The sequence below is a fragment of the Salmo trutta genome, chromosome 25 (assembly GCF_901001165.1).
Source record: "Salmo trutta chromosome 25, fSalTru1.1, whole genome shotgun sequence".
Lineage (NCBI taxonomy): Eukaryota > Metazoa > Chordata > Actinopteri > Salmoniformes > Salmonidae > Salmo > Salmo trutta.
The window spans coordinates 33,665,153-33,692,119 of record NC_042981.1 but is presented as its reverse complement, the minus strand read 5'-3'; the positions used below and the strand labels follow the sequence as shown (position 1 = coordinate 33,692,119).

At 44.8% G+C, this 26,967-nt stretch overlaps 3 protein-coding genes across 5 annotated transcripts in view; 1 reads left to right on the top strand and 2 right to left on the bottom strand.

The window, feature by feature from the left end:
- Positions 1 to 12,402, top strand: part of LOC115162463 (dimethyladenosine transferase 1, mitochondrial) — a 38,843-nt gene extending 26,441 nt beyond the window's left edge. For both annotated transcript variants that reach the window (XM_029713781.1, XM_029713780.1), the window contains exons 7-8: positions 10,460 to 10,587; positions 11,274 to 12,402. In XM_029713781.1, coding sequence (XP_029569641.1) covers positions 10,460 to 10,587; positions 11,274 to 11,520 — 375 coding nt within the window. In that variant the 3' untranslated portion in view covers positions 11,521 to 12,402. The remainder of the gene's footprint in view (positions 1 to 10,459; positions 10,588 to 11,273) is intronic.
- Positions 228 to 9,844, bottom strand: LOC115162464 (claudin-20). Of its 2 annotated transcripts, XM_029713783.1 has the most exons (4): positions 9,295 to 9,844; positions 4,171 to 4,318; positions 2,465 to 2,515; positions 228 to 1,856 (listed from the first exon to the last, which is right to left on the bottom strand). In XM_029713783.1, the coding sequence occupies exon 4, from the start codon at positions 1,740 to 1,742 to the stop codon at positions 969 to 971; it is 774 nt and encodes a 257-aa protein (XP_029569643.1). In that variant the 5' UTR covers positions 1,743 to 1,856; positions 2,465 to 2,515; positions 4,171 to 4,318; positions 9,295 to 9,844; the 3' UTR covers positions 228 to 968. The 2 variants fall into 2 exon arrangements, with proteins under 2 accessions (XP_029569643.1, XP_029569642.1); XM_029713782.1 differs by lacking the exons at positions 2,465 to 2,515; positions 4,171 to 4,318; positions 9,295 to 9,844 and adding an exon at positions 1,936 to 2,227.
- Positions 12,403 to 12,615: 213 nt separating the features above from the next.
- Positions 12,616 to 26,967, bottom strand: part of LOC115162460 (T-lymphoma invasion and metastasis-inducing protein 2) — a gene marked incomplete in the record, with an annotated part of 102,825 nt that continues 88,473 nt past the window's right edge. Inside the window, 4 exon segments of the mRNA XM_029713773.1 lie at positions 12,616 to 15,462; positions 16,245 to 16,390; positions 16,624 to 16,711; positions 16,830 to 16,932. Coding sequence (XP_029569633.1) covers positions 14,747 to 15,462; positions 16,245 to 16,390; positions 16,624 to 16,711; positions 16,830 to 16,932 — 1,053 coding nt within the window.

The following is a 26,967-nucleotide window of genomic DNA, read 5'->3' as shown; positions in this document are numbered from 1 at the left end:
GTGCTAAATAGGAAAGCAACAAACATGTCAGACAGTCCACTCTGCTGGAGGGGGGAGGCTCTCTCTCTCTCGCTCCGTTTCTCCCTCTCTGTGTGTCTACCTGCAGGGTGAGATCCAGGGCTGGGTTTGTCTGCAGTTCTGTTCCCTCTCCAAGCCCAGCACCCTACTTACTCATCCTGACAGTCCTCTTTTGAACAATTTCCCCGGGAAGGATAATGTACTAGGTCTTTTTAGGCACGGGCATTGTGTTTGGTTACACTACGTACGTCTCATTCTCTACCAGGCAGGCATTCCTCTGCATTATACACAGACAGGCTCCAGACAACATGCTTAGGCAAAATATCAATGTCTACTCGCTAGCAAAAATAAGAGAATTTATTAAATCAGTTCCAACAACTACCATATCTTGTGGATGGTTGAAAACTACAATGGCTTGCTCATGAAAAGGGAATTCCACGTACTGTTATTGCCTCTTTGAGACAATAATATCAATATTGCCGACTTAGCAAACTAAATGAATGCTTATCAATTCAAACCTTTGGTGAGGAAAAGGAAATGAACAGGAGGCTTGCTATCAGCTAACCCATTCCCCCGGGAACTCATGTGATTTACTGATGATCGCTGGGGTATCTGCATTCGTTCAGCTGCGGCTCCCCTCCCATTCTGCAGCGCCTTCCTTCGTCCTCCGGCTGCGCTGCATTTCACATTCACCATCCGTCTGTCTGTTCCAAGGGGCTGCTCAGGGAATACCTCCACTGCTTGTGCTCATAGAACAGAAAGTAAAGAAAGAGAGGAGAGAGAGCTACAATGGGGGGGGGGAGAAAAAAAACACCCTCAAAGTCCTTCCCCCTCCTCTCTCATCTCCTCCTCCTCGTTAAGAGCTTGGTTGGTTGGTGTACTACATGTAAGACGCAGCGGTTTTCCCAAACTGCCTAACAGTAGCGCATGGCGTGCAGCGTTGCTTTAGCCTACACATAGTCCTGCAGACTGTAGCCTGTTTTATTGTCTAGTGGGGAGAGGGAGCAGTACTGGTGCTGGAGCTGGTCCTGCTGCTGTTGCTGTAGGAGGTGCTGTTGCTGCTGCAGTAAGAGTTTATCAGGGGGCGGCAGCAAGATCATCTCCTGGTGGCCGGGCCTCTTCCCCGAGCACGACACACAGAAGATGGACCCCCCCACAAAGAGGAAGCCTGCCGACAGGAAGGCCACGTACACGGCGCCCCCGGGCTCAAACTTATTGCTCTCGTGCACGCTGCGGTCCAGGAAGTTAGTGATGACCTCTTTGGTGAACCAGGAAGCGGGCACCAGGCACAGGAAGCCGGCGGCGATGAAGCAGCCCCCGCTGGCGATGGCTGCGTGCCTCTTGGAGCGCCGGCCGCCCCCCCAGCGAGTACATTTGAGCCCCAGGGATGCCAGGCACAGGCCCATGGCAGCCATCACACAGGACAGCACCATGGTGGTGCGGGCAGTCTGCAGGTAGGCGGGCAGCGACAGCACTGAGTACTTCAAGGTGCAGCTGAACATGCCGGTGCTGTACCAGGTGCAGTCCATCCACAGCCCCTGCATCTGGGAGATGGCTGTGATGATGTTGGAGCCCACGTCGGCACTCACCTTCCAATTGGGCAGCAGCGTAGCCACCATGGCCCCCATGATTCCCAGCAGCGCCAGGACGAAGGCAAAGATTTGCATGCCTGTGGATGCCATTCTCCTCCTTCTGCCGTGGCCCCCTCCTCCTCCAGGCACCATCCACCCAGCCCCAGCCAGGCACCTCGGCTCCTCACCCCAGACGGCTGTAGAGGATTCTGGTGCTAGAGCTGGCAGCAGCCGACGACTCAGTCCCTCAGTGCCGGCTCCAATGGACTGTAGAGGAAAGAAGACAAGAATGAGAAATTGAATTAAGCAGGTCTCTCCGTCTGTCTTTCTCTTTCCCCTCACTTACCCCACACATGCACAGACTTTTTTTTACAAGAACAAAGGAGAGCGTGAAACCGGACCAATTGGAGCGAGAGACCGCTCTGGCTAATTATTGGAGAAGGAGACACAGGTTTTAGTGCGTGTGGGCATTTTCTGTTGTGCCTGCCTCTTCCTTATGCCAGCGCCTCAACTGTTACAGGAGAGGAGAATGAGTTTCTGATATTTGCAACGCTCAATATGTGGACTTTAAGCTGCAGTGTCCTCTTCACCTCACTACAATAAGGTTACCCAACCACAGTGACTTCAATATATTAACACAAGGTAAATTCTTAGATTTTTAAATCATTTTACACTGATACAATGATATAGATTTTCGTTTTTAAAAAAAGTTTTTCCCTTCTCCTTTTTAAGACATTCTCAAAATTGCCAATATTGCTTTTCATTTCAAATGTATTGATTATTCTTGCCTGCAGTATGTGTACAAGGGCAAACCATCGGTTTAATTAGAATTGTTTACAATGTACAGCAAGAGAGAGCAATGTTAAGGTCCTTACCACGGCTGGTGCAGAGCTCCTTTTGACGCGTCAGGTTGTTCGCAGTGATTCCTGTAAACACACAAAAACACGGGGTGAGGAGGGGGCGAGGAGGATTTCAGCCTTAGGGATCCATTCATTTCATCCATTTCCTTAGCAACAGTATATCAGAGGACATCATAGCCAGTAGTGGACCACACATGCTTGGCGCTCTTGAAGAGGAGTTGCTTTGCTTCCCTTTCAGTGACGTAGAATACTCTCTCTACGTCACTTGGTTCGTGAGCTGAGCTAATACAGAGTAGTGTGTGGACCATTCAATTCACTACGGCAAAACGTACACCCGCTTTACACTGACACACTCACACCGTACCTGGTTTTGTGTGTGTGTGTGTAAACTGTCATCACACAACATTATAATTGAGTTAATGTTGGCAGTGCACGTGTCACTCGGTGCTTCATATATGCAGCAGATGATGAACAAGCAGACGTGTTGTTATGGACCGGCCAACCGCAATCAATCATGAGCCAGAGCTTCTTCATTTCAATATTGACTCATATTATTAGCTGGCTACTAGACGTTGCATCTAGCTAGCGGATTGTTTGTCATAACTAGCTAGATAGATAGCTATTGATCTGAAACAGTGCGCATGGTTGGCTTACGTTAGCGTTACATTCATCTTATTTTAACGTTAGCCTAGCTAGCTAAACTGTTCACAAATGTTTTACATTTAGCCTAATAATGTGACAGATACCCCTGTTTTCACACTGATCATGCTTCACTGGTCTTACCTCCATACTCACATGTTTAAGCAAAATAAATTACAACTTTGGCTAACTTTACTTACCTCTGACTATTGAAACCCCAAAATAACGGAATAGTCTAAACGGGATCATTGGGACGTCCCAACTCCCATTGAAGTTGACATTTAAAACTGGTAAGGTTAGGGTTAATGTTAGGTAAAGGTTATGGTTAGTTTTAGGGTAGGGACGTCTCAAGTTTTTTCTGGACAGCACAACCCCCAAATAACGGTCCACGAGCTGCAGAGTTTCTTTCAACCATGGGATTCGTAATAAGTAACCCATTTCACCCTGGGAAGTATTGTTTAATCAACATGATCTTTACCAGTCTACCCAACACCTACAATCTCATGTCAGATATATTGAAAACAATAGGCCTACAATAATATTACAATAATAACCATTAGAACATTTCATAGTGGCTTCTTTTATTTATGTGGTAGCGAGTCCATCAACGGGTTAGAGCAACACTGTTTTGTTTACACCCCACTATGCCAAAACTGACCGTCCCTAGAGCAGTTAGCATCAGCAACCACTCAACGGGAGGCTAAACTCACAGCTGCTACCCCCAGCTCATCCCTCTTCCACTATTCTGCAGAGGACGTCTAGTCTAGAATGACAAAGAGAGCGAAAAACAGACCAGGCTAAAGGACATGATAGCCTTGAGAACGCAGACGTGTGTTTCCATAATGTTCCTGCATGGGTAAGATCATCATAAACAGCCAAACCTTGAAGAAAATGATCTCCCCTCTCTCTCCCCACCTGTAATGACTAAACAGTTCAGTGGTTGATCTGCTTCTTTAATTTGGTCCAATGCTCTACCTCCATTTTGTACCCCCAAGATCGCGCTCAGAGACCATTTCTGCAGATAAGACATCACCAACACAATAACAGCACACACACACACACACACAATACCACAGTATTACCTGACTTGGCGCTGCTGACCTTCAGACTTCATACTCCAGGCCGTTGTTGGTTGGTGCGGCAGGATGAGAGATCCACACTAATTCTACACAGTAGTGTGTTTGAGCGTGTTTTACCGATGAGATCCTCACTGCTGATTCTGGTGTTGTTCTATGGGGAATAAAATAAATAAATAACAGGGACGTGGGGGGGGGGGGGGGGGTGAGGAAGTTAACATGTACCCAGGGAGTGATGTGTGATGCTGTGATGTGTGAAGACATGGCAGGCTATTATAAGCATGTTCCCTTTTCTCACCTCGTAGCTCAGTCCTCCACGGTATAGCTCCAAGGCATGACTGGACACAGAGATTGCCCTTTCCTCAGATGTGGGATTTTATTGTTCAATTTTCATATTGTTTATTTCACGGTGTGATTGCTTTTGTGCTCATCATTTTGTAGAAGCCTTGTTTATTCGGTTATGGTCAGAAGTGTCACCTGATAAGCGCCATGTAGTTGTCAACACAATCTTGTCCCATGTATGGGCATGCCCATTTTCAACATGCAGGACATTTGTAAACTGTCACGGGGAAAACAGACATAATATGAAATGAATTATAATGTTTTCTCTATTAGTTCAAGATTTATTTGTCGCATGCACAAGTACAGTGAAATGCTTACAAGGCCTACATTTACTCCCAAGTGTACCAAGTGGTCAGCCATTTTGAGTGTTTTTAAATTTGATGTAAAAACAGCGTAGACTCTGTTTTGTTTGTTTGGTAGGCACATTTTTCCCACAGTCCTCGTCTCTCTTCTCGTGACCTAGTGGAATTCTTAATTTTTGCCTAGTGGTATTCTCCACTGTGATGTTGGAGAGTGTTCCTTGGGAAAACATCTCAGGGGACCTGAGAATGAGATGGGCACGGTTCAGGAGATGTTCTTGGTTTGCCTGTGCTGTGTGCCCAGGGCTGATCTGCGAGCGTGGGAAGCCATGGCAGGCAGCACAGTACAGCGCAGCAAGGCACAATGGCAGGGCCCCCTCCAGCAAGATCTGCCTATAGCTTTAGATTTAGTGGTGCTGACTGCCTAGTGTCTACTCCTCCTGAGTGCCTGTCCTCCCCAGCTGCTGATGTAATGGAGGTTGTCTTCTGAAGGTATTGTTATGATTAATGCATCTCTTTCCCCTTGGAGGATTTTATCTTTTTTATCTTTTAACTTTCTGTATTCCCCAGCTGAGTATTCCATTGTCCCCCCCCCCCCCCCCCCCCCCAGAACCTGCATCAGTTACGTAAAGGGAAATGCGGGTTGCTCAGGTGGTATCGGCTAGCCTCCCCGAGGGCCTGCCATCTCATCTTGGTTACGCTCGGAGGGAGATGAAAAATTACTGCTCAAACACCATTGGGTAAAAGAGAAGACTCTGGGGAAAGGAGTAGAAGGTGGAAATGGGCAAGGGGACGAGGGGACTTGGAGCTACAGGGCAAACGCCAGTGTAATAGAGTTCCTGCAGAGCTCTGAGAAGGTCATAGAGATGACATGTATAAGTGTTAATATGCGTATACCTGCACGACTCCATATTATTGAGATGAATTGGGTCAGGGTCGTTGAGGGGGACAAAGGCAGAGCTATGATTTTTCAGATGTGTATCGTGATACCTTGCCAGATATGGAGGGAACGACTACTGTATGTAAAAGAAAGGTTGAGTTAGTAAGATTATTTAGCATACAATATTAGTGTGCAAGAGGGAAAGTTGGTTGGTTCAAAGTCTCTGTAAATGTTTGAAGTTTAAAAAAGGCAGGAGGACTAAATTAGCCATGGAGAGAGCTGGATCATTTTTTAAAATGTAGATCCTTATATAATGAGCCAATTTGGAGTAGCAAAATTCATCAAGATATCAATAGGGCTTATGATTTCCTTCTTTCCACGCCGCTAAAAAGCATGTTCGTCACATCATGAAGTCCTATTTACATTCCAATCCTCCCAGTCTCATCCAGCCAGGCCTCATCATACACCCTCCCACCAGCTGAAAGGAAGGAGGACGACAGATGAGAGGGAGAACCAGGGAGAGATATTAAGGTTGTCACAGAGTCAATAAGTCAGTCTCGGATTCACAGCTCACCATCTCCCACCACATGCAGCCTATTTGAGCAGGAGTATTTTCAAAGCACTGGCGTGCAGGGTGGAGGCGGCAGCACGGGATTTTAAGATGGAAGTTTCTTGTGTGTTAAGGTTATCAGAGGAGGATTAATGGCAGGAGGGGATATATTACAGCAGAGCACCTAGTGAGGCCATGTAGCGGGCCGTCGTTCATAAATCACAAGGCAAAGTGAGTCGGACAAGCCTATGGCTGAAATGCTGCTGCCTGTATAGTCTGGATATCGACATCCCCCTGCTCCTTTTAAATCATGAAGTGCGGAAAATAAATGGCCTAATTACTCCGGGAGAGTGAAATTAAAGCCATTCTTTTCTATTACCTCTCGAGACCAGATGGTGGTCTGATGCTGCATCACTCAGTGTGTTGTGTGTGTGTTGCTAAAGGCACACTGCAGTACCAGGGTATGAGACTACCCCTCACCCCACCATCCTAGCATTTTTGGGTGACCAGTGGAATAATAGATTTTCCTAATGTCAGCCTCTTTCCGCCCAATTGATGCAGATGAGTCAATTTCTCATGAAAGCGCCTGTCACAAATACTATTTTCAGCCCCAGTGTATCACAAAGCAATGCAGCGCTTCTTCTCCCTGCCCTGAAAGTCTACTGTAACTGCTGTCCAAAACCTTCTCGTCTTCCTCCAACTCACTTTCTTAAACTATGTGTCGGGACCAAAAGTGTGCATGTGAGAGAGGTGGGTCATGAGTTATGAGAATACATCTATAATCGCACACAATTTCTTCTTAATTTGGGTTGTTGGAGGACGATTTGGGTCACGGGAGGACAGTACATTTTTTAAATTCAGGTCTTGAGCTGAAAACGTTTAACCCCTGCTCTAACTTACAGTGCATCGGAAATTATTCAGACCACTTTTTCCACATTTTGTTATTCTAAAATAGATCAGAGTTTTTTTCCCCCCTCATCAATCTACACACAATACCCCATAATGACAAAGCAAAAAGTTATTTTTTGCAAATGTATTTAAAACTGAAATCACATTTACATAAGTATTCAGACCCTTTACTCAGTACTTTGTTGAAGCACCTTTGGGAGCGATTACATCCTCGAGTCTTCTTGGGTATGACGCTACAAGCTTGGCACACATGTATTTGGGGAGTTTCTTCCATTCTTCTCTGCAGATCCTGTCAAGCTCTGTCAGGTTGGATGGGGAGTGTCGCTGCACAGCTACTTTCAGGTCTCTCCAGAGATATTCGATCGGGTTCAAGTCCGGGCTCTGGCTGGACCACTCAAGGACATTCAGAGACTTGTCCTGAAGCCACTCCTGTGTTGTCTTGGCTGTGTGCTTAGGGTCGTTGTCCTGTTGGAAGGTGAACCTTCACCCCAGTCTGAGGTCCTGAGTGCTCTGGAGCAGGTTTTCATCAAGGATCTCTCTGTACTTTAGAGAATCTTGTTTCTCAAGGTCTGAGAGTCCTTTAGGTGCCTTTTGTCAAATTCCAAGTGGGCTTTTGTGCCATTTACTGAAGAGTGGCTTCTGTCTGGCCACTCTACCATAAAGGCCTGATTTGTGGAGTGCTGCAGAGATGGTTGTCCTTCTGGAAGGTTCTCCCATCTCCACAGAGGAACTCTGGAGCTCTGTCAGAGTGACCATCGGGTTCTTGGTCAACTCCCTGACCAAGGCCCTTCTCCCCCGATTGCTCAGTTTGGCCGGGCAGCCAGCTCTAGGAAGAGTCTTGTTGGTTCCAAACTTCTTCCATTTAAGAATGATGGAGGCCACTGTGTTCTTGGGGACCTTCAATGCTGCAGACATTTTTTGGTACCCTTCCCCAGATCTGTGCCTCGACGCAATCCTGTCTCGGAGCTCTACGGACAATTCCTTTGACCTCATGGCTTGGTTTTTGCTCTGACATGCACTGTCAACTGTGGGACCTTATATAGACAGGTGTGTGTCTTTCCAAATCATGTCCAATCAATTGAATTTACCACAGGTGGACTCCAAGTTGTAGAAACATCTCCAGGATGTTTTTATATATATATATATTTTTTTACCTTTTATTCAACTAGGCAAGTCAGTAAAGAACAAATTCTTATTTACAATGACGGTCTATCCCGGCCAAACCCGGATGACGCTGGGTCAATTGTGCGCCACCCTATGGGGCTCCCAATTACTGCCGGTTGTGATTCAGCCTTGAATCGAACCAGGGTGTCTTGCACTGAGATGCAGTGCCTTAGACCGCTGCACCACTCGAGCCCTCAAATCAATGGATCAATGGAAGCAGGATGCACCTGAGCTCAATTTTGAGTCTCATAGCAAAGGGTCTGAATACTTATGTAGATAAGGTATCTGTTTTTCATTTTTAATACATTTGCAAAAAAAATCTAATAACTGGTTTTCGCTTTGTCAATATGGAGTATTGTGTGTAGATTGATGAGTAAAATGTTTCATTTAATACATTTTAGAATTAGGCTGTAACGTAACAAAATGTGGAAAAAGTCGATGACTCTGAATACTTTCCGAATGCACTGTATAGTGAAGTGAGCAGCCCAGGAGTTAGCTGTACTCTATAGTCTACAATATAGCTGGCTGCTCTGACAACTAGGCTCCAGTATAGCGGTGGTGTCCCTGCGGCAGGCAGGCGGCAACATACAGAGCTGTAGATCTGATGAGATTGTAGATAGCTATCCTGGTTTACAAGCCCAGCCAGACACTGCAGCATGGGATGGACAGAATCTAAATGGCTCATTAGAAAGCCTCCATCACGTCCTTGGACCACTTTAGTTCTCCTCCCCCAATTATCCTGCACATCCCCTTCCCTAGCCCAGAATAACAAAGCAAGATCGAGTAGGGTGAGTCACAACCAACACAGACGCAGAGATGCTGCGGGAGGTTGTTCCTTGGGGCAGGTTGTCTCAACAGGAGAGCTGTGCTGTAAATGAAACGCCCCGGCACCCACATACCCATTTGTGGTTTTTCTTTTTGTTTTCTATCCGTCCGCTCTGTACCATCTGCCTCGTATTGTATCCTCTGTATCCCCTTTCACATACCTGTGTACATATCTGTATGTGTCCGTCTGTCCGGACTGTATCCTTCTGGCACTGTCGTGGTGTCCTCGGCTGTATCAGGCTGCACCTCCTCTCCCCTCCCCGTGGACAGAGAGCCGCGCTGGTCCCCAGAGTCAGTCAGTCAGTCAGTCAGTCAGTCAGTGGTCCCCTTGAGCGGCGCTCACACCAGATAAATAAGGATATTACCAGGTGAAAGCAGGTAGCCAGGTAGGCTACAGCGCTCCGCTCTGTTGCCCAGTGTCTCGCTGGTGCTGCCGTGTCATTGGTCTATAGCTCCACTCCACTCCTCAAGCTGGCTGTGCTTCATGTCTCGCTCCTGATCTGCGTTAGACCCCCCTGGAAGCCTCATGTAAGAGAGAGGGAGGAAGCTTTGCTTTCCTACTGCACATTCACAGATCCACCAAAAGAAGAGTTGTTCTTTTGTGTGTTGCGAGTCTGAGCTCAATCCCTTTATTACCCTCAGACAGGCATAGAGCAAGTGAGGAAGCGAGGGGGAGTTTGGGAGGAGGAAAGAACTGGGTAGGACTAGGCACTGCAGAGTCTGGCACAATTTCTTCAACAGTTTGTCATATCAGCTCAGCTGTGACGTGAGGATTGGGAGGGAGAGAGGCGGCTAGAGACGGGAACCACAGCCAGGATTCCCACTAGCCCAGCGCTCCCCTTGGAAGATCTGTGTGCTGGGCCAACCCTGCCTGTCTGGTTCCTCCATCCCTCGGAGGTTGAAGCTACAGTACAGCAAGCCGCTGGAAAAATGGAGAGGAACAATGGAGAGAAAGGCTAAAGATTAAGAAGTGCGTTTGAACATGTCGCCTTGTGTCTTGTCAGGCTCGCTGGTATTGAACGTCGCCGGCTGAGTGGCAGCATAACAGGAAAAGGGCTGGCTTTTTCTGCTCTTTTGCACAGGTGTTACTGTGGCAACCGGAACTGGCTTGCCATCCATCGCACGCTGCGTCACCTGTTTTTTTCATTTCCCTGTTTCCTCTCCTCCACGCTTTCCCTCTCTCCACCCTGTCTCTCTTCTGCGTCTCCTCCACTCTTTCTGCTACAATGAGCGAATCCTATTCAGTGTTGCGTACAGATCTATTTGAACCCTGTGTGTGTGTGTGTGTGTGTGTGTGTGTGTGTGTGTGTGTGTGTGTGTGTGTAGGTGGACGTGGGGGTGGTACACTTCACACCGCTGGCTCAGCCCCAGATCCAGCAGCCCTTTAAGCTGGTGGAGAAAGTAGTCAGGAACGTCTTCCAATTCCGGAGGAAGCGCTGCCGCAAAGGAATCGAGTAAGCAATATTTCTACCCCCTCCTCCTACTTCACACGCTCCAAGTTCTCTCTCTTTGTTACGTTCCACATTAAGTGAACTCTGTTCATCCTTGACCAGCTCTATACAAAGCCGCTCATGGCTCTCTCACTCCTCCTCTCCCCTGCCGCCCCCATGCCTGTGAGGAGGCCCAGAGAACAAAAGAGAGCAGCAGTTCTGAGTCATTGGGGTGTCATAGGAAGACGAGGCATGATAAATGATGTACCTGCAGGGGGCAGAGAGACAGCTTGTGAATGAGCTCTCTGGCGCTAAGCAAGCATCTGTACTGGGGATGTGGCTGTTTGGCTGTTCTGTATGCTAACTGTGAAAACCCGTGGCGTTGGTGAGGGCATCTGGGGCTAAATCTAGTCTATAGTCTGAGAACTGAATAGAAATGATTTTCCTGAGTTATTTCCATCTACAGTACGGGCCAATGGATTCCTCGCTGACATTTTTTATGTTCTTTTTAACACCCTTGTCTGCATATTTAATCACAATAACATTGTTTATTTATGCTCTTTGTGGCAGCATTTAAGTTTGATTTAAATTAACTTCTGTTTTTTATTTAGAAAATGATTGGTTGAAAACTCAGCAGATTCCATCTGGACCTATGAGTGGCCGTGATGGACAGGAAACCACCTGAGACTAGATCTGTGTTATTTTCCCAGAATGCTGTTCCCGGTGGCGCAACGGCTGGAGCTGGCGGAGGTAATGATGCGTGAGGCGGACGTGGACCCCACCCTGCGCCCCACAGAGCTCTCCATCCCTGACATCAGAGCCCTGGCGGACGCCTACAGCCACCTCTGCTCTGAGAACCAGGGTCTCCTCACCTACGACTTCAGAGAGGAACTCCGACTCAAACACCTTAACAGACGCCCGGACAGCAGCTCCAGTGGTCCTCAGCAGCCCGTCTGACAGAGATGCTTAAAGGGCGGAGTGGAAGGAAGGCCTAATGGTCTCCGTTAGTGACGAGAGAGACAACGGACTGCTCTTAGCGCTGACATTTCCACCTGGCACCCGCATGCATTTTTAAACGCCATTTCACTGTAGTCCCGGAGGCGCTGGATGAGACCGTGAATCTTAGATGGGATAGAAACAACAGGGGAGAACTGAACACTGGGCCGTGGCAGGAGACTATGGGCCTCGGTCCAAACTGGAACAGCTAGTGTAGCTAACACACATACTAAACTAGAGCTCAGGCACTCCAGTCCAGTTGTAAACTAAGAATAGTGTGTGAAATTACCTGATTTTAGTGGTGAGATGTCATATTTTACACGTTCAAGGAATTATTTATTTTTTTGCATATCCCAACTCTGATTCACCTTTGGAGAGTGGGGTCACAGCCAGGGTCAGCCTAGAGCAATTAGGGTTACATGCCTTGCTCAAGGGCACAGCAGCAGATTTTCACCTTGTCAGATCGGCAACTCAAACTAGTGACCTTTCGGTTACCGGCTACCTGGCGCTTCAAGCTCTCGTGCGCTATACCCTGGTTCTTACCTCCGATCCAGCTTTCCCTGTAACACCTCGTCCTCTGGGAGATGGAGGCCGGAAACATTTTCAGGACGATTTAGAGAATGAGAACATGTCGTTATTCAGGCCATTCCACCTCTCACTAACTAGAGAGGAGGGAAGTGCTCTTGGTGAGGCTATTCAAATCCTAAAAAGTGAGAGGACTCTTGTTATAAAACGCTGGCCATCTGTTTTGAACATTGTGGATGAGTGATGATAGTACAATAATGTTTCATTTGTTTGTGCTGTACAATCCTCAATGTGTACAAATACAAATCCTGGCAAATAGTTTTTTGCACGTTTCTTCCTACTCTGTCCTGCTTCTGTCAATTACCTATATCGTTGGTCCAACGTAGAGAACAAGGATTCTTCATTTTTCTGACAGCTCAACAAGGAATGGCAAGCTTAGCCTTGGGATGGAGCTAAAATAAACGTTTGCTTTAAGCTCATCTCATTGACAGGTAAAGGCAGACTGGGGCTGCTTTGAAATAAAACAAGCGCTCTCACAGATCACGTTTATTTATAAAACAGTTCCATAAGAAAAGGGGCTTTTCACATTCATTGGTATGCAAGCTTTAAAGTGGAGTCGAGGGCAAACAGTAGCTTCAAGATGCAACGGCCAAAAAAAAAAGTACCTTTACAAAAATATACCCAAACTACTCGTGGTACTGTATTTATTGCAAATTACAGCCGTATCTACCTGTACAAATGTCAAGTATGTGTAAGAATATAAAAGATACAAATTAACTTACAGTACAGCTATTCTGGAAAAATATGTACACAAGTACATAGAAACGTATCGGGTATGGGAGCTGCAAACGGGGCAAGTTGACAACACATGGTTTCAATTAAATCATGCTGTTTTATTTGACAACGCCTGTACACAGAAGCTACGCTTTAGGAGGATGACAACCATACTCATTCAATACACTGAAAATAAATCTAATTGGGCGAAAAAACATTTTCTTCAATTCAAGCCTTAACCTCATATTTATTTTGCAGATCAATAAATAAACATTGCTTAAAAACAAACAAAAATCCCATGATGTTTCAAATATAGGCAAACAGTGTACTTTAGTCCACAAAATACAGCAAGGCAGAGTCGCAATAAAATCTATGTCCATTCATCCTGTCCTATCCTGCTGATTCAGATGAAGAGCTTTGTTCAGTCTATTGATAAAGCATTACAGACAGTGATAGAAACGTAAGATTAATTTCCGATTGAGCCGACATACGCAACATTTACCCAGAATGCAGTCTCCGCTAACACGGGAACATTCCCTTTAAAAAGTTAAATCGCTGAACTTCCGGCGATACGGATTGAACTAGAGCCCTAACTTCCTACAGGAAGTCTGAGTTAAAGTGAAGGGTGAATCTCAAGTGGCATCCTCATCTCCTTTCCTCTGACTGATGTGAATTTAGTGGACAGGTGAGAGCAAAGTCTATCCATCAAAATTATACTCACCTCTCCTATATCAAGGAGATGAGGGGAGGAAGCCAATTGAGATGGCCCCTTAGAGAAGGGGAGCTGGGCAGAGTGAGGCATATACAGTAGAGCGCTGGGTGGAGGCGGAGCTACGTTGTGCATCAGTGCTTGGCAGATTCATTGCAGTCATTATCAGGGACAGAGTCACCTCGTCTCTCTCTAGGGGGAAAAACCAACTCATCTGTCCTTTTACACCTGTGCATAGCTAAGCAGGTGGGATCTGCCTTGGTCGTTCCACATAATGCGTCCCTTTGATATTTTCAGTAGAAATTGTGCACCAATATTGAATTTTAAAAGCCTGTTGTTTTAAATGAAGTGCCCAACATGGAACATTCAATAAATATGCATTTTGATATGTCCCTCTGTGTACCATATACGACTTCTAGAAAGATAACATACTACATTTATCCAAGTTTCACCACCATTGTAAAGCCCTACTTATTTTGTTGCTTTGACAGTCATTTCTGAAGAGAATTATTTAATGCGATTAGTGATTCATTTACGTCTGTCCCTCATTTTAAGACCGACCCGGTTACTTGACGTGAACTCTCCTTTTAATATGGTGAAACGATTCCTTTTTAAAATACGGTACCAGTCAAAGGTTTGTACAAAAGAAACATCTCATAGTCAAATAAAAGTGTAAAAGCAGGTGAGCTGGTTCTACTTGAAAAACTGAGTGGGTCGAGCGAAACACATTAAACGTGCTACTCATAGACAGGCTAGACATTTGTTTTGTGAAGCTTGCATTAAAATGGTCCCTCCGTGTTGCACACCGCATGCTGCCATTTCCCCAGTCACAAGGGGATTTATGTCTGATTTAAGATGAAATCGTCAACCCCGTTACTTTATTTGGCACTTACTATAGTACATTTTTGAACATGTGCTCTTCAAAACAATGTTAAAATTAGGTGAAATAAAACATCGCCCCCCACCAAGTTATCCTACCCAAAAGGACTCATTTCATGGAACGACCAGCCTACTGTACTCGCTCACAGGAACACAGTTTAACTTCAGAGCTGAGGCACAACACAACCCTGTGATACCCTGGGTCTAGGACAGAACAGGGATTGCCCATGCCCTGAGGCAGGGAGCAGGGGCTGGGCAGAGGTTTGGTCCTTCTTCCTCTCCTTGTGTCCATCCCTGACCTTACGAGGCGTTGGGGGCACTGCCAGTGTATGTGGTATCTGTGGTGTCTGAGGAGTCTGTAGGGTCGTAGAAACAGTCTTCGTTGACCACGGAGGTGAGGCTCTGCACACTGAACTCTCTCTCCAGTAGAGCGTTGAGGTCCATCGCTGCCACGTCTGTCTGGCTGTCCAGGGAACGGCTGTGTTCCCTCAGGCTCAGTAGCGCCCCCTGGCTATGCCGCAGGCTGCTGCTTCCTTTCCTCTTCACGGGGCAGAGGTGGCCCTGAACCAGTTTGGGCGGGCTCTCCGGGGTGTCCACCTCAGCTCCCTCTGGCTGCACGCGGGGAGCCGGCGCCCGGGAGGACGCTGCTTCCTCCGACAGCCTCAGACTGAGAAACTGGGCCTCGATGGCGCTCGTCGGGGAGCTCCCTTGCCCCTCCTGCCGCCCCCCAGACTCACTGAACTCATCATCGTCCTCATCGCTCAAGATGTCTGACTCCTTCACAGAGCTAGAGACAGAGGAGCGCTGGCTATCCAGGGAGCCCCGGGACCAGGCCTGTCGGGTGGGCCGTGTCTTCGGCTGTGTTGGACCGTTGGCTGGGGGAGCGCCAGAGGAGCTGTGGTTGCCGCTGCTCAGGCTGCCCTCGTCAGAGTCAGGCTGGCCAGGTTTCAGTGTGCTAGTTGGTGTGGGGAGATCCAGCATGGGCTGCTTACACAGCCAGGTGGCTCTGGTCGAACCTGGTGGGGGATGGAAGAGAGAGAGTGAGCAATATAACTGCAAACTGAGCACTATACTCACTCATATCTGGACAATGAGGGCTTATGACCTTTAAGTCAAGGTCATGTTATTTAAAGTTATGCAACGTGTGGGTCTAATCCTAAATGCTGATTGGCTAAAACCGCATTCCAGCCAGTGTCTCTTTCATAAGTTACAACCAGCTAAATCTATGACGTTAAAATGTCTATTTACTCTGTTCCATCTGACTGCGCAATCCACTGTCTCATCAGCCCAGCCAGGCAATTTATAAACTTGATCTCCACTATAAAAAGCATCTAGACATTTCTTTCAAACTAACATTTAGTTTTCAACAGCGGATATTTGTATAAACGTTGCTGTCTGTCTCACCGACATTTGCAACATTGTTTCAATATTCAAATTCTCCAGCTGAACGACTGGGTCGCGTCTCCGGCAACCGAACCGATAAAACAAACGGCTTGGGTAGCAAGCCTAGATTTGTGTTGGAACTATATCTTGTGGAAGGATGAAATAGTATGAATAAATTCATCAAAGTAACTTTTCTCATGAAAATATGTCAATCAATATTTGAATATGTTGGTAACCCGTTGTATCAAAGTGATAATGCCCTGGAATCCGGTGTTTGGAGGATATATTGGCAGTTTTCCGGCCCTCGACGAACACCCGTGCCAATATATCCTCCAAACACCGGCTTCCAGGGCATCATCACTTAAATAGAAATCAAAACAGTGATTGTTTGGAACAGGGTCGGGATGGGACTCACCTATCCTGGCAGAGGAGGGCAGGGTGCTGCGTAGAGGCGTGAGGCGCTCCTTACACCCCCTCTCGGCCGGGCGCATGTTCCGCCTGACGTTTTCCCGGAGGATGGAGCGGATAACCTTGATAATGTTGACTTTGCACTCTGGGACACTGTGAAGGAGACAGCGGGAATCTTTATATACCATACGCTGACAGAAAAGGGCTAATTCACTCAGTGAGTCTACAGTAGGGGGGCACTGTCCTGCAGGGGATCATTTCCCGTGACACGCAATGGACCACTGATTGGCTAGAGAGTCCATGCACATCCCTGACCTTGTAGAAGACAGTCAAGGACCAGAGCTATAGATCCATAGTCTCCAGTCAGAACTGCTGCTCTCTCTTACCTGCTACACAGCTGGAAGACAGTCTCTGGCCTTCCCTCCAGTTCAGACTTGGTATGAATCAGCTCCCAGATGCAGGTAGTCTCAGTTCCTAGGAGGAAGGGATTGGAGAAGTTCAAAAGACTCAATATCCAAGAGAATGTGATCTCTTATATAGTTAAATGAGAGCCATGATGGTATGTGCATGTTTGTGCGTCTTGCTCTCTTACCTGTAGTGTTGCCTAGTCGGACCTGCAGCGCAGAGAGCGGGATGAGCCAGCGGAACTTGAAGGGGTCTAGGTCTCCATGGGAGTGCGCCAAGCGAGGGGCGGTCTGCGCACACACACACACACGAGAGAGATGTTAGGCACTATTGACATCAAAGGCATATGAAAACAGGGGTGAAGGTACATTTCTTATCAGTACGGGACATGCAAGTGCTCGCACAATGTCGTTTTTTATAGCATAGGTGTAATAGAATTCCATAGAATTCCATATAGACTCCCTATTCATTTAAGATCTGATGTCTGTGGGCCTAGTAAAGATTTGTCATATCACTTTAACATGCAATACCTTTTAACATCGGCGGTGCGTGGGTTTCATTTCATGCATCCTCGCATTTGCAGACGTATGTAAGATATCACATTAGGAATAGTAGGCTGATTGGATAGTCATAATTTAGGCTAATAATATACACAGTGTACAAAACATTAGGAACACCTTCCACCTTCCTCAAATTGTCACGGCATGGACTCGACAAGGTGTCGAAAGTATTCCACAGGGATTGTGGTTGAATATTTTCCCGGTATTTTACAAATGTTCCACCCTGAAAATAAATCACTTTTCTCCCGGGTAACCTGGTATTTTCCACTAAAACCAGAAGTGTCATTCAAAAGCATAGAAATAGTCTTGTCTGGATTTGATTAGAGCTTTGATCGAAATTTAATGAGCCCAAGGCAGAAAACACATATGATATAGGCTACTGGACATTACACAACAGAAAAACAGAAAAGCCCATAGATGTAGCTATGCTCTCTTGGGTAAATAAATGAAACTAGCTCCAGTAGCCTAATCTTTTTGAGTGTGAACTGTATTATTGTACTGTATTATAATGGACTGGAATTACACACATCTTTCAAACCACGCGGCCTACAAAGTTACAAGTATAGGCTAGCAAATGCCATTTTAATTTTGAAATATAATAGGTCCTATTTGTATAATTAGTAGACTGACGCATATATACACCTTTCATAACAGGGGAAATAGTATGAGCCTGCCTCTATTGTTGCTTCATTCCTTCCTCACTTTCAACAGTTAAATGAAATACGTTTTGTTGTCCTTATCTTCATCATTCTAATGGCATCCTTGAATAATATAGGACTACAATTAGATGCACAAGGCTTTCACTTCTCTTCACAAAGATTGAATGGTTATGGGTCTGAATAAATAACTTCTATAGCCTACCGTCATCGCGTGTTCGCTCGTCTTTCAAGCTACCCGTGAGTTCTATTGGCTGCTGTATTTAACATTCAGCAAACAAGAGCTTGAGTCCCTCTTTGAATAGTTTATTGGTATAAGAAATAATTTTTCAAAACAATGTCCAGCAAGCTATTCTAGTCTAGCTTTTCCTGCATGGGACTCCAAGATCTAAGGAGCATTTTTTAAGGAGAGAGGCCAGTGGAGCACAGGTGCTTGCTTACTGCACAAGAGACAGAGGCTACAAGTTAGAAGTGTATTATGCATAACCCATAATTAATTAGCTAAGTATAAGGCTAATATTGCATTGTAAATTAGACACTCATTCAGTCTTCATATTACTCTAGCATAGACTTTGCTGTAGCAAATGCAGGCCTTCCTGCAACAAGAAAAAGTTACCATGATGAGATGATAGGTCTACATGCATTGTGAACTGCGCTCCATAGTTGAGATGGGCTGTCTGTCCCCACCCTGAGCGTTGATGATTTATCATGCAGAGGCCGTAGAGAAGCCAGATTTAGACACTGCATATAATTTAACAGTTCCATTTCATGCCATGCTGATCATATAAATAATTGATTTTAAATTTACCGGTTTCCCTCAGTTATTTATCCTGGGAAACTGGAGTCGGTTTGGGCCATTAATCCTGATAAATCTCGGTAAGCGGGTTCCCACCATTCAACCCTAAGAAGGATGCTGGCCCATGTTGACTCCAATGCTTCCCACAGTTGTGTTAAATTGGCTGGTAGTAAATCTCTACTTCGATTAGCTCGTTCCATCTCATCCCACAGATACTCAATTGGATTGAGATCTGGTGACTGGACAGGCCAATGCAGGAAGCTGAATTCACTGTTATGTTCGTGGAACCATTCCTGTACAATCCTAGCCTTCTGGCATGGGGCATTATCCTGCTGAAAAAAATCTATTTGCAGATGGATACACTGCTGCCATGAAGGGATGCACCTGATTGGCAATGATGTTCAGATATCTTGTGCCATTCAAACGTTGCTCCACTTTTATCAAGGGGCCCAATGTGTGCCATGAAAACACATTACACCATCACCATCAGCCTGCAATGTTGACATGGCATTATGGATACATGTACTCGTGGTTTTCTCCATACCCTAGTCCTCCCATCAGGGTGAGACCGCAGGAACCAGGATTCATCAGACCAGGCAATGCTTTTCTAATTCTCCAGGTGTCCAGTGTTTTCATTCCTTAGCCACTGCAACTGCAGTTTCTGTTTTTTTGCTGAAAGAAGTGGAACTCTGTAAGGTCATCGGCTGCCATACACCATTTTTGTCAAGGTACGACAAGTTGCGCATTCTTTCATGGGTATTTGGGCACCAATGTTGTACTGGACTGTCAGTTGAATAACTGTAGCCCGTCTGTACACAATGTGTCAGCCTCCTTTGTCCTCTTTCATCAATTACTCGTTTTCCACCACTGGCCTGTTGTTGGCTGGATGTCCTTTGGGTGGTGGATCATTCTTGATACACACGGGAAACTGTTGAGTGTGAAAAACCCAGCCACGCTGCAGTTCTTGACACACAAACCGGTGCGTCTGGCACCTACAACCATACCCCGTTCAAAGGCACTTAAATCTTTTGTCTTGCCCGTTCACCCTCTGAATGACACACAATCCATGTCTGAAGTCTCAAGACGTAAGAATCCTTCTTTAACCTGTCTCCTCCCCTTCATCTACACTGATTTGAAGTGGATTTAACAGGTGACATCAGATGAAAGCTAATGATCCCTTATTGGATTCATCTGGTCAGTCTATGTTCCTAATATATATATATATATATATATATATGGCTACCCTGTTGTTTTATTTATATCTATATATCTATATATAAATAAAACAACAGGGTAGCCATATATATATATATATATATATAAACAACAGGGTAGCCAACTCTGACAGCTACTCTGCTTTGTTTGCTCTTTTCCATATTATGTCTATCTCTGATAAGCTATCCAGGAAAGGGCTGAAAATAGCCCATATTATTATACGTAGCCTTAGAAATAAGGTTCAAGAAATCAAAAACTAGCTAACATCAGATAACATTCATATATTAGTCATTTCTGAGACTCACTTAGACAATTCATTTGATGATACAGCAGTAGCAATACAAGGATATAACATCTATAGAAGAGACAGAAATGCTAATGGGGGAGGTGTTGCTGTAATAATATATATATATATACACACACACTGCTCAAAAAAATAAAGGAAACAATAAAATAACACATCCTAGATCTGAATGAATGAAGTAATCTTATTAAATACTTTTATCTTTACATAGTTGAATGTGCTGACAACAAAATCACACAAAAATAATCAATGGAAATCCAATTTATCAACCCATGGAGGTCTGGATTTGGAGTCACACTCAAAATTAAAGTGGAAAACCACACTACAGGCTGATCCAACTTTGATGTAATGACTTAAAACAAGTCAAAATGAGGCTCAGTAGTGTGTGTGGCCTCCATGTGCCTGTATGACCTCCCTACAACGCCTGGGCATGCTCCTGATGAGGTGGCGGATAGTCTCCTGAGGGATCTCCTCCCAGACCTGGACTAAAGCATCCGCCAACTCCTGGACAGTCTGTGGTGCAACGTGGCGTTGGTGGATGGAGTGAGACATGATGTCCCAGATGTGCTCAATTGGATTCAGGTCTGGGGAACGGGCGGGCCAGTCCATAGCATCGATGCCTTCCTCTTGCAGGAACTGCTGACACACTCCAGCCACATGAGGTCTAGCATTGTCTTGCATTAGGAGGAACCCAGGGCCAACCGCACCAGCATATGGTCTCACAAGGGGTCTGAGGATCTCATCTCGGTACCTAATGGCAGTCAGGCTACCTCTGGCAAGCACATGGAGGCGAGCACACCCCCCAAAGAAATGCCACCCCACGACTGACCCACCGCCAAACCGGTCATGCTGGAGGATGTTGCAGGCAGCAGAATGTTCTCCACGGCGTCTCCAGACTGTCACGTCTGTCAAATGTGCTCAGTGTGAACCTGCTTTCATCTGTGAAGAGCACAGGGCACCAGTGGCGAATTTGCCAATCTTGGTGTTCTCTGGCAAATGCCAAACGTCCTGCACGGTGTTGGGCTGTAAGCACAACCCCCACCTGTGGACGTCGGGCCCTCATACCACCCTCGTGGAGTCTGTTTCTGACCGTTTGAGCAAACACATGCACATTTGTGGCCTGCTGGAGGTCATTTTGCAGGGCTCTGGCAGTGCTCCTCCTGCTCCTCCTTGCACAAAGGCGGAGGTAGCGGTCCTGCTGCTGGGTTGTTGCCCTCCTACGGTCTCCTGATGTACTGGCCTGTCTCCTGGTAGCGCCTCCATGCTCTGGACACTACGCTGACAGACACAGCAAACCTTCTTGCCACAGCTCGCATTGATGTGCCATCCTGGATAAGCTGCACTACCTGAGCCTCTTGTGCGGGTTGTAGACTCCGTCTCATGCTACCACTAGAGTGAAAGCACCGCCAGCATTCAAAAGTGACCAAATCATCAGCCAGGAAGCATAGGAACTGAGAAGTGGTCTGTGGTTACCACCTGCAGAACCACTCCTTTATTGGGGGTGTCTTGCTAATTGCCTATAATTTCCACCTGTTGTCTATTCCATTTGCACAACAGCATGTGAAATGTATTGTCAATCAGTGTTGCTTCCTAAGTGGACAGTTTGATTTCACAGAAGTGTGATTGACTTGGAGTTACATTGTGTTGTTTAAGTGTTCCCTTTATTTTTTGGAGCAGTATATATAATGCTAAGAGAAAATCTTATGTCAAGTGTTATTGAAGTGTTGTGGTTGCAGGTTCACTTGGCACATCTAAAGCCTTTTCTTTTGGGGTGCTGCTATAGGTCACCAAGTGCTAACAGTCAGTATCTAAATAATATGTGTGAAATGCTTGATAGTGTACAGTTGAAGTCGGAGGTTTACATACACCTTTATCAAATACATTTAAACTCAGTTTTTCACAATTCCTGACATTTAATCCTAGTAAAAATTCCCTGTCTTAGGTCAGTTAGGATCACCACTTTATTTTAAGAATGTGAAATAATAATAGTAGAGAGAATGATTTATTTCAGCTTTTACTTCTTTCATCACATTCCCAGTGGGTCAGAAGTTTACAGACACTCAATTAGTATTGCCTTGGGTAAAACGTTTCAGGTAGCCTTGGGTAAAACGTTTCAGGTAGCCTTCCACAAGCTTCCCACAATAAGTTGGGTGAATTTTGGCCCATTCCTCCTGACAGAGCTGGAGTAACTGAGTCAGGTTTGTAGGCCTCCTTGCTCGCACACACTTTTTCAGTTCTGCCCACAAATGTTCTATAGGATTGAGGTCAGGGCTTTGTGATGGCCACTCCAATACCTTGACTTTGTTGTCCTTAAGCCATTTTGCCACAACTTTGTAAGTATTATTGGGGTCATTGTCCATTTGGAAAATTCATTTGCGACCAAGATTTAACTTCCTGACTGATGTCTTGAGATGTTGCTTCAATATATCCACATAATTTTCCACCCTCATGATGCCATCTATTTTGTGAAGTGCACCAGTCCCTCCTGCAGCAAAGCACCCCCACAACATGATGCTGCCACCCCCGTGCTACACGGTTGGGATGGTGTTCTTTGGCTTGCAAGCCTCCCCCTTTTCCCTCCAAACATAACGATGGTCATTATGGCCAAACAGTTCTATTTCTGTTTCATCAGACCAGAGGACATTTCTCCAAAAAGTATGATCTTTGTCCCCAAACTGTAGTCTGGCTTTTTAATGGCGGTTTTGGAACAGTGGCTTCTTCCTTGCTGGGCGGCCTTTCAGGTAATGTCGATATAGGACTCGTTTTACTGTGGATATAGATACATTTGTACCTGTTTCCTCCAGCATCTTCACAAGGTCCTTTGCTGTTGTTCTGAGATTGATTTGCACTTTTTGCACCAAAGTACATTCATCTCTAGGAGACAGAACACGTCTCCTCCCTGAGCAGTGTGACAGCTGCGTGGTCCCATGGTGTTTATACTTGCGTACTATTGCTTGTACAGATGAACGTGGTACCTTCAGGCGTTTGGAAATTGCTCCCAAGGATGAACCAGACTTGTGGAGGTCTACAATTTTTTATTCTGAGTTCTTGGCTTATTTCTTTAGATTTTCCCATGATGTCAAGCAAAGAGGCACTGAGTTTGAAGGTAGGCCTTGAAATACATCCACAGGTACACCTCCAATTGACACAAATTATGTCAATTAGCCTATCAGAAGCTTCTAAAGCCATGACATCATTTTCTGCAATCTTCCAAGCTGTTTAAAGGCACAGTCAACTTAGTGTATCTAAACTTCTGACCCACTGGAATTGTGATACAGTGAATTATAAGTGAAATAATCTGTCTGTAAACAATTGCTGGAAAAATTACTTGTGACATGCACAAAGTAGATGTCCTAACCGACTTGCCAAAGCTATAGTTTGTTAACAAGAAATTTGTGGAGTGGTTGAAAAACGAGTTTTAATGACTCCAACCTAAGTGTATGTAAACTTACGACTTCAACTGTATGTGATTTAAACAGAGAGGTCTACTTTCTTGGGGACCTGAATATTGACTGGTTTTCATCAAGCTGTCCGCTCAAGAGAAAGCTTCTTACTGTAACCAGTGTCTGTAATCTGGTTCAGGTTATTAATCAAACTACCATAGTGTTCACAAACACTACAGGAACAAGATCATCGATCACATTTTTACTAATACTGTAGCACTTTGTTCTGAAGCTGTATCTGTACCCATTGGATGCAGTGATCACAATATAGTGGCTATATCCAGGAAAGCCAAAGTTCCAACAGCTGGGCCTAAAATGGTGTAGAAGAGACCATACAAAAGATTTTGCTGTGACTCATGTGGATGATGTTAAAAATATTTGTTGGTCTGATGTGATTATTGAGGAGCATCCAGACACTGCATTTGATGAATTTATGAAATTGCTTCTTCCAATTATTGATAAACATGCACCTGTTGAGAAACTGGACTGTTAGAACTGTTAAGGCTCCATGGATTGATGAGGAATTGAACAATTGTATGGTTGAAAGAGATGGGGCAAAAGGAGTGGCTAATAAGTCTGCACATCTGACTGGCTTACTTACTGCAAATTGAAAGATTATGTGACTAAACTCAACAAAAAGAAGAAACTGTACTATGAAGCCAAGATCAATGATATAAAGAATGATGGGAAAAAAACTTTGTACTTTAAATTAAATTATGGTCAGAAAGACAAATTCAACTCCATCTTTCATCGAATCAGATGGCTTATTCGTCACAAAACCATTTGATGTTAGCAATTATTTTAATGATTATTTCATTGGCAAAGTGGGCAAACTTAGGCAGGAAATGCCAACAACGAACAGTGAGCAATTGTATTCATGCATAAAAATTAAAAAAATGAAAGAAAAGCATTGCAAGTTAGAATTTTGTAAAGTTAGTGTGGGAGAGGTGGAAAATGTATTGTTATCGATCAATAATGACAAACCTCCTGGCATTGACAACTTAGATGGAAAGCAACTGAGGATGGTAGCTGACTATAGCCACTCCTATCTGTCATATTTTTTATCTGAACCTAGAGGAAGGTCTGGAGGGAAGCTAAAGTAATTATGCTACCCAAGAACGGGAAAGCGGCCTTTACTGGTTCTAACAGCAGACCTATAAGCTTGCTGCCAGCTCTTAGCAAACTGTTGGGAAAAAATGTGTTTTACCAAATACAATGCTATTTCTCTGTAAACAAATTAACAACAGACTTTCAGCATGCTTATAGAGAAGGGCACTCAACATGTACTGCACTGACACAAATGACTGATTGTTTGAAAGAAATTGATAACAAGATTGTGGGAGCTGTACTGTTCGATTTCAGTGCAGCCTTTGATATTATTGACCATAACCTGTTGTTGAAAAAACTTCTATGTTATGGCTTTTCACCTCTGCCATATCGTGGATTCAGAGCCATCTATCTAATAGAACTCAAAGGGTTTTCTTTAATGGAAGCTTCTCTAATGTCAAACATGTAAAGTATGGTGATCCGCAGGGCAGCTCTCTAGGCCCTCTACTCTTTTCTATTTTTACCAATGACATGCATTAAACAAAGCATGTGTGTCCATGTATGCTGATGATTCAAACCATATACACATCAGCGACCACAGCTAATGTAGTCACTGAAACCCTTAAAGAGTTGTAGTCTGTTTTGGAATGGGTGGCCAGTAATAAACTGGTCCTGAACATCTCTAAAACTAAGAGCATTGTATTTGGTACAAATAATTCCTTAAGTTCTAGACCTCAGCTGAATCTGGTAATGAATGGTGTGGCTGTTGAACAAGTTGAGGAGACTAAATTACTTGGCGTTACTTTAGATTGTAAACTGTCATGGTCAAAACATATAGATTCAATGGTTGTAAAGGTGGAGAGAGGTCTGTCCGTAATAAAGAGATGCTCTGCTTTTTTGACACCACACTCCAAAAAGCAAGTTCTGCAGGCTCTAGTTTTGTCTAATCTTGATTATTGTCCAGTCGTGTGGTCCAGTGCTGCAAGGAAAGACCTAGTTAAGCTGCAACTGGCCCAGAACAGAGCAGCACGTTTTGCTCTTAACTGTAATCAGAGGGCTGATATAAATACTATGCATACCAGTCTCTCTTGGCTAAGAGTTGAGAGACTGACTGCATCACTTATTTTATAAGAAACATTAATGTGTTGAAAATTCCAAATTGTTTGCATAGTCAATTTACACACAGCTCTGACACACACACTTACCCCACCAGACATGCCACCAGGGGTCTTTTCACAGTCCCCAAATCCAGAACAAATTCAAGAAAGCGTACAGTATTATATAGAGCCATTATTGCATGGAACTCCATTCAATCTCATATTGCTCAAATGAACAGAAAACCTGGTTTCAAAAAACAGATAAAGCAAAAAAATGTTGGCACTGACCCAATGATAGACGGTGAATATGCACACCCACCGGGATATGGCTGATGTTTTCCGCTGGTGCCAATAAGACAGGCTACTGTTTGCTCAATTAAGTTGAGAGTTTTGATAACTAAAAGACAGACCGGAGTTTTTTTTCATTGTCATCTCTACAGCAACAGCCATTAGCTTTCCAAACAGTTTTTCCGTGATTGTATTTTCAAATATTGCAATATGCCTGGCTGGGTCTCTCTGCTTTTCACTGACAGTCACAAATCAACAATCATTTATTTGGTATTTGCAGCGCACGCTCCCCAAAATGCGGGCCCTTTTAACTGTAGGCTATGCAATTTTTTTTAAGCTAACGATCCTCTGTGGCCCAGTCATGCTTTCTGATGAAGTAGCCTATTTTGAATGGTTATTTTTATTTCTGTATAGATAGGACACAGGATTAGGCCTAAGCTAATTTGGCATTATAATTTTGGAAATGTAATTCAATTTACTTTAGGGAAAACTTTATGGACACGCCGCCTATGCCTTTTAATGTGGCAGAAACACAACCAGTCATGAAGTTTTCATCCGATTGTCAAACAATCACTTCAAAAAAGGGGCTTCCGTAGGCTACCCGCGAACGCTCATCCGCTCAGAAAATATTCCCAGTATCCAACCCCAACACTGTGCACCTGCCATTTGATGAATGGAAAGAGACCTCTGTTATAAAACACCTACATGTATTGTAATGACATTATACGATTGCCATTAGGCCTACACTTGGAGCCTGAATTGCGTCCACGTGCACCTCGGTGTCGAGCCACTCATCTCTGCCTTTACAAAATGTAAGTATTCTGGTCAAACCACAAATCAATTTGGAGCGTATACAACCCAGTTTCAAGTCAATTCGATCCTTTTCCATGCGGCTGACATGCAGCAATGTTAAATAATA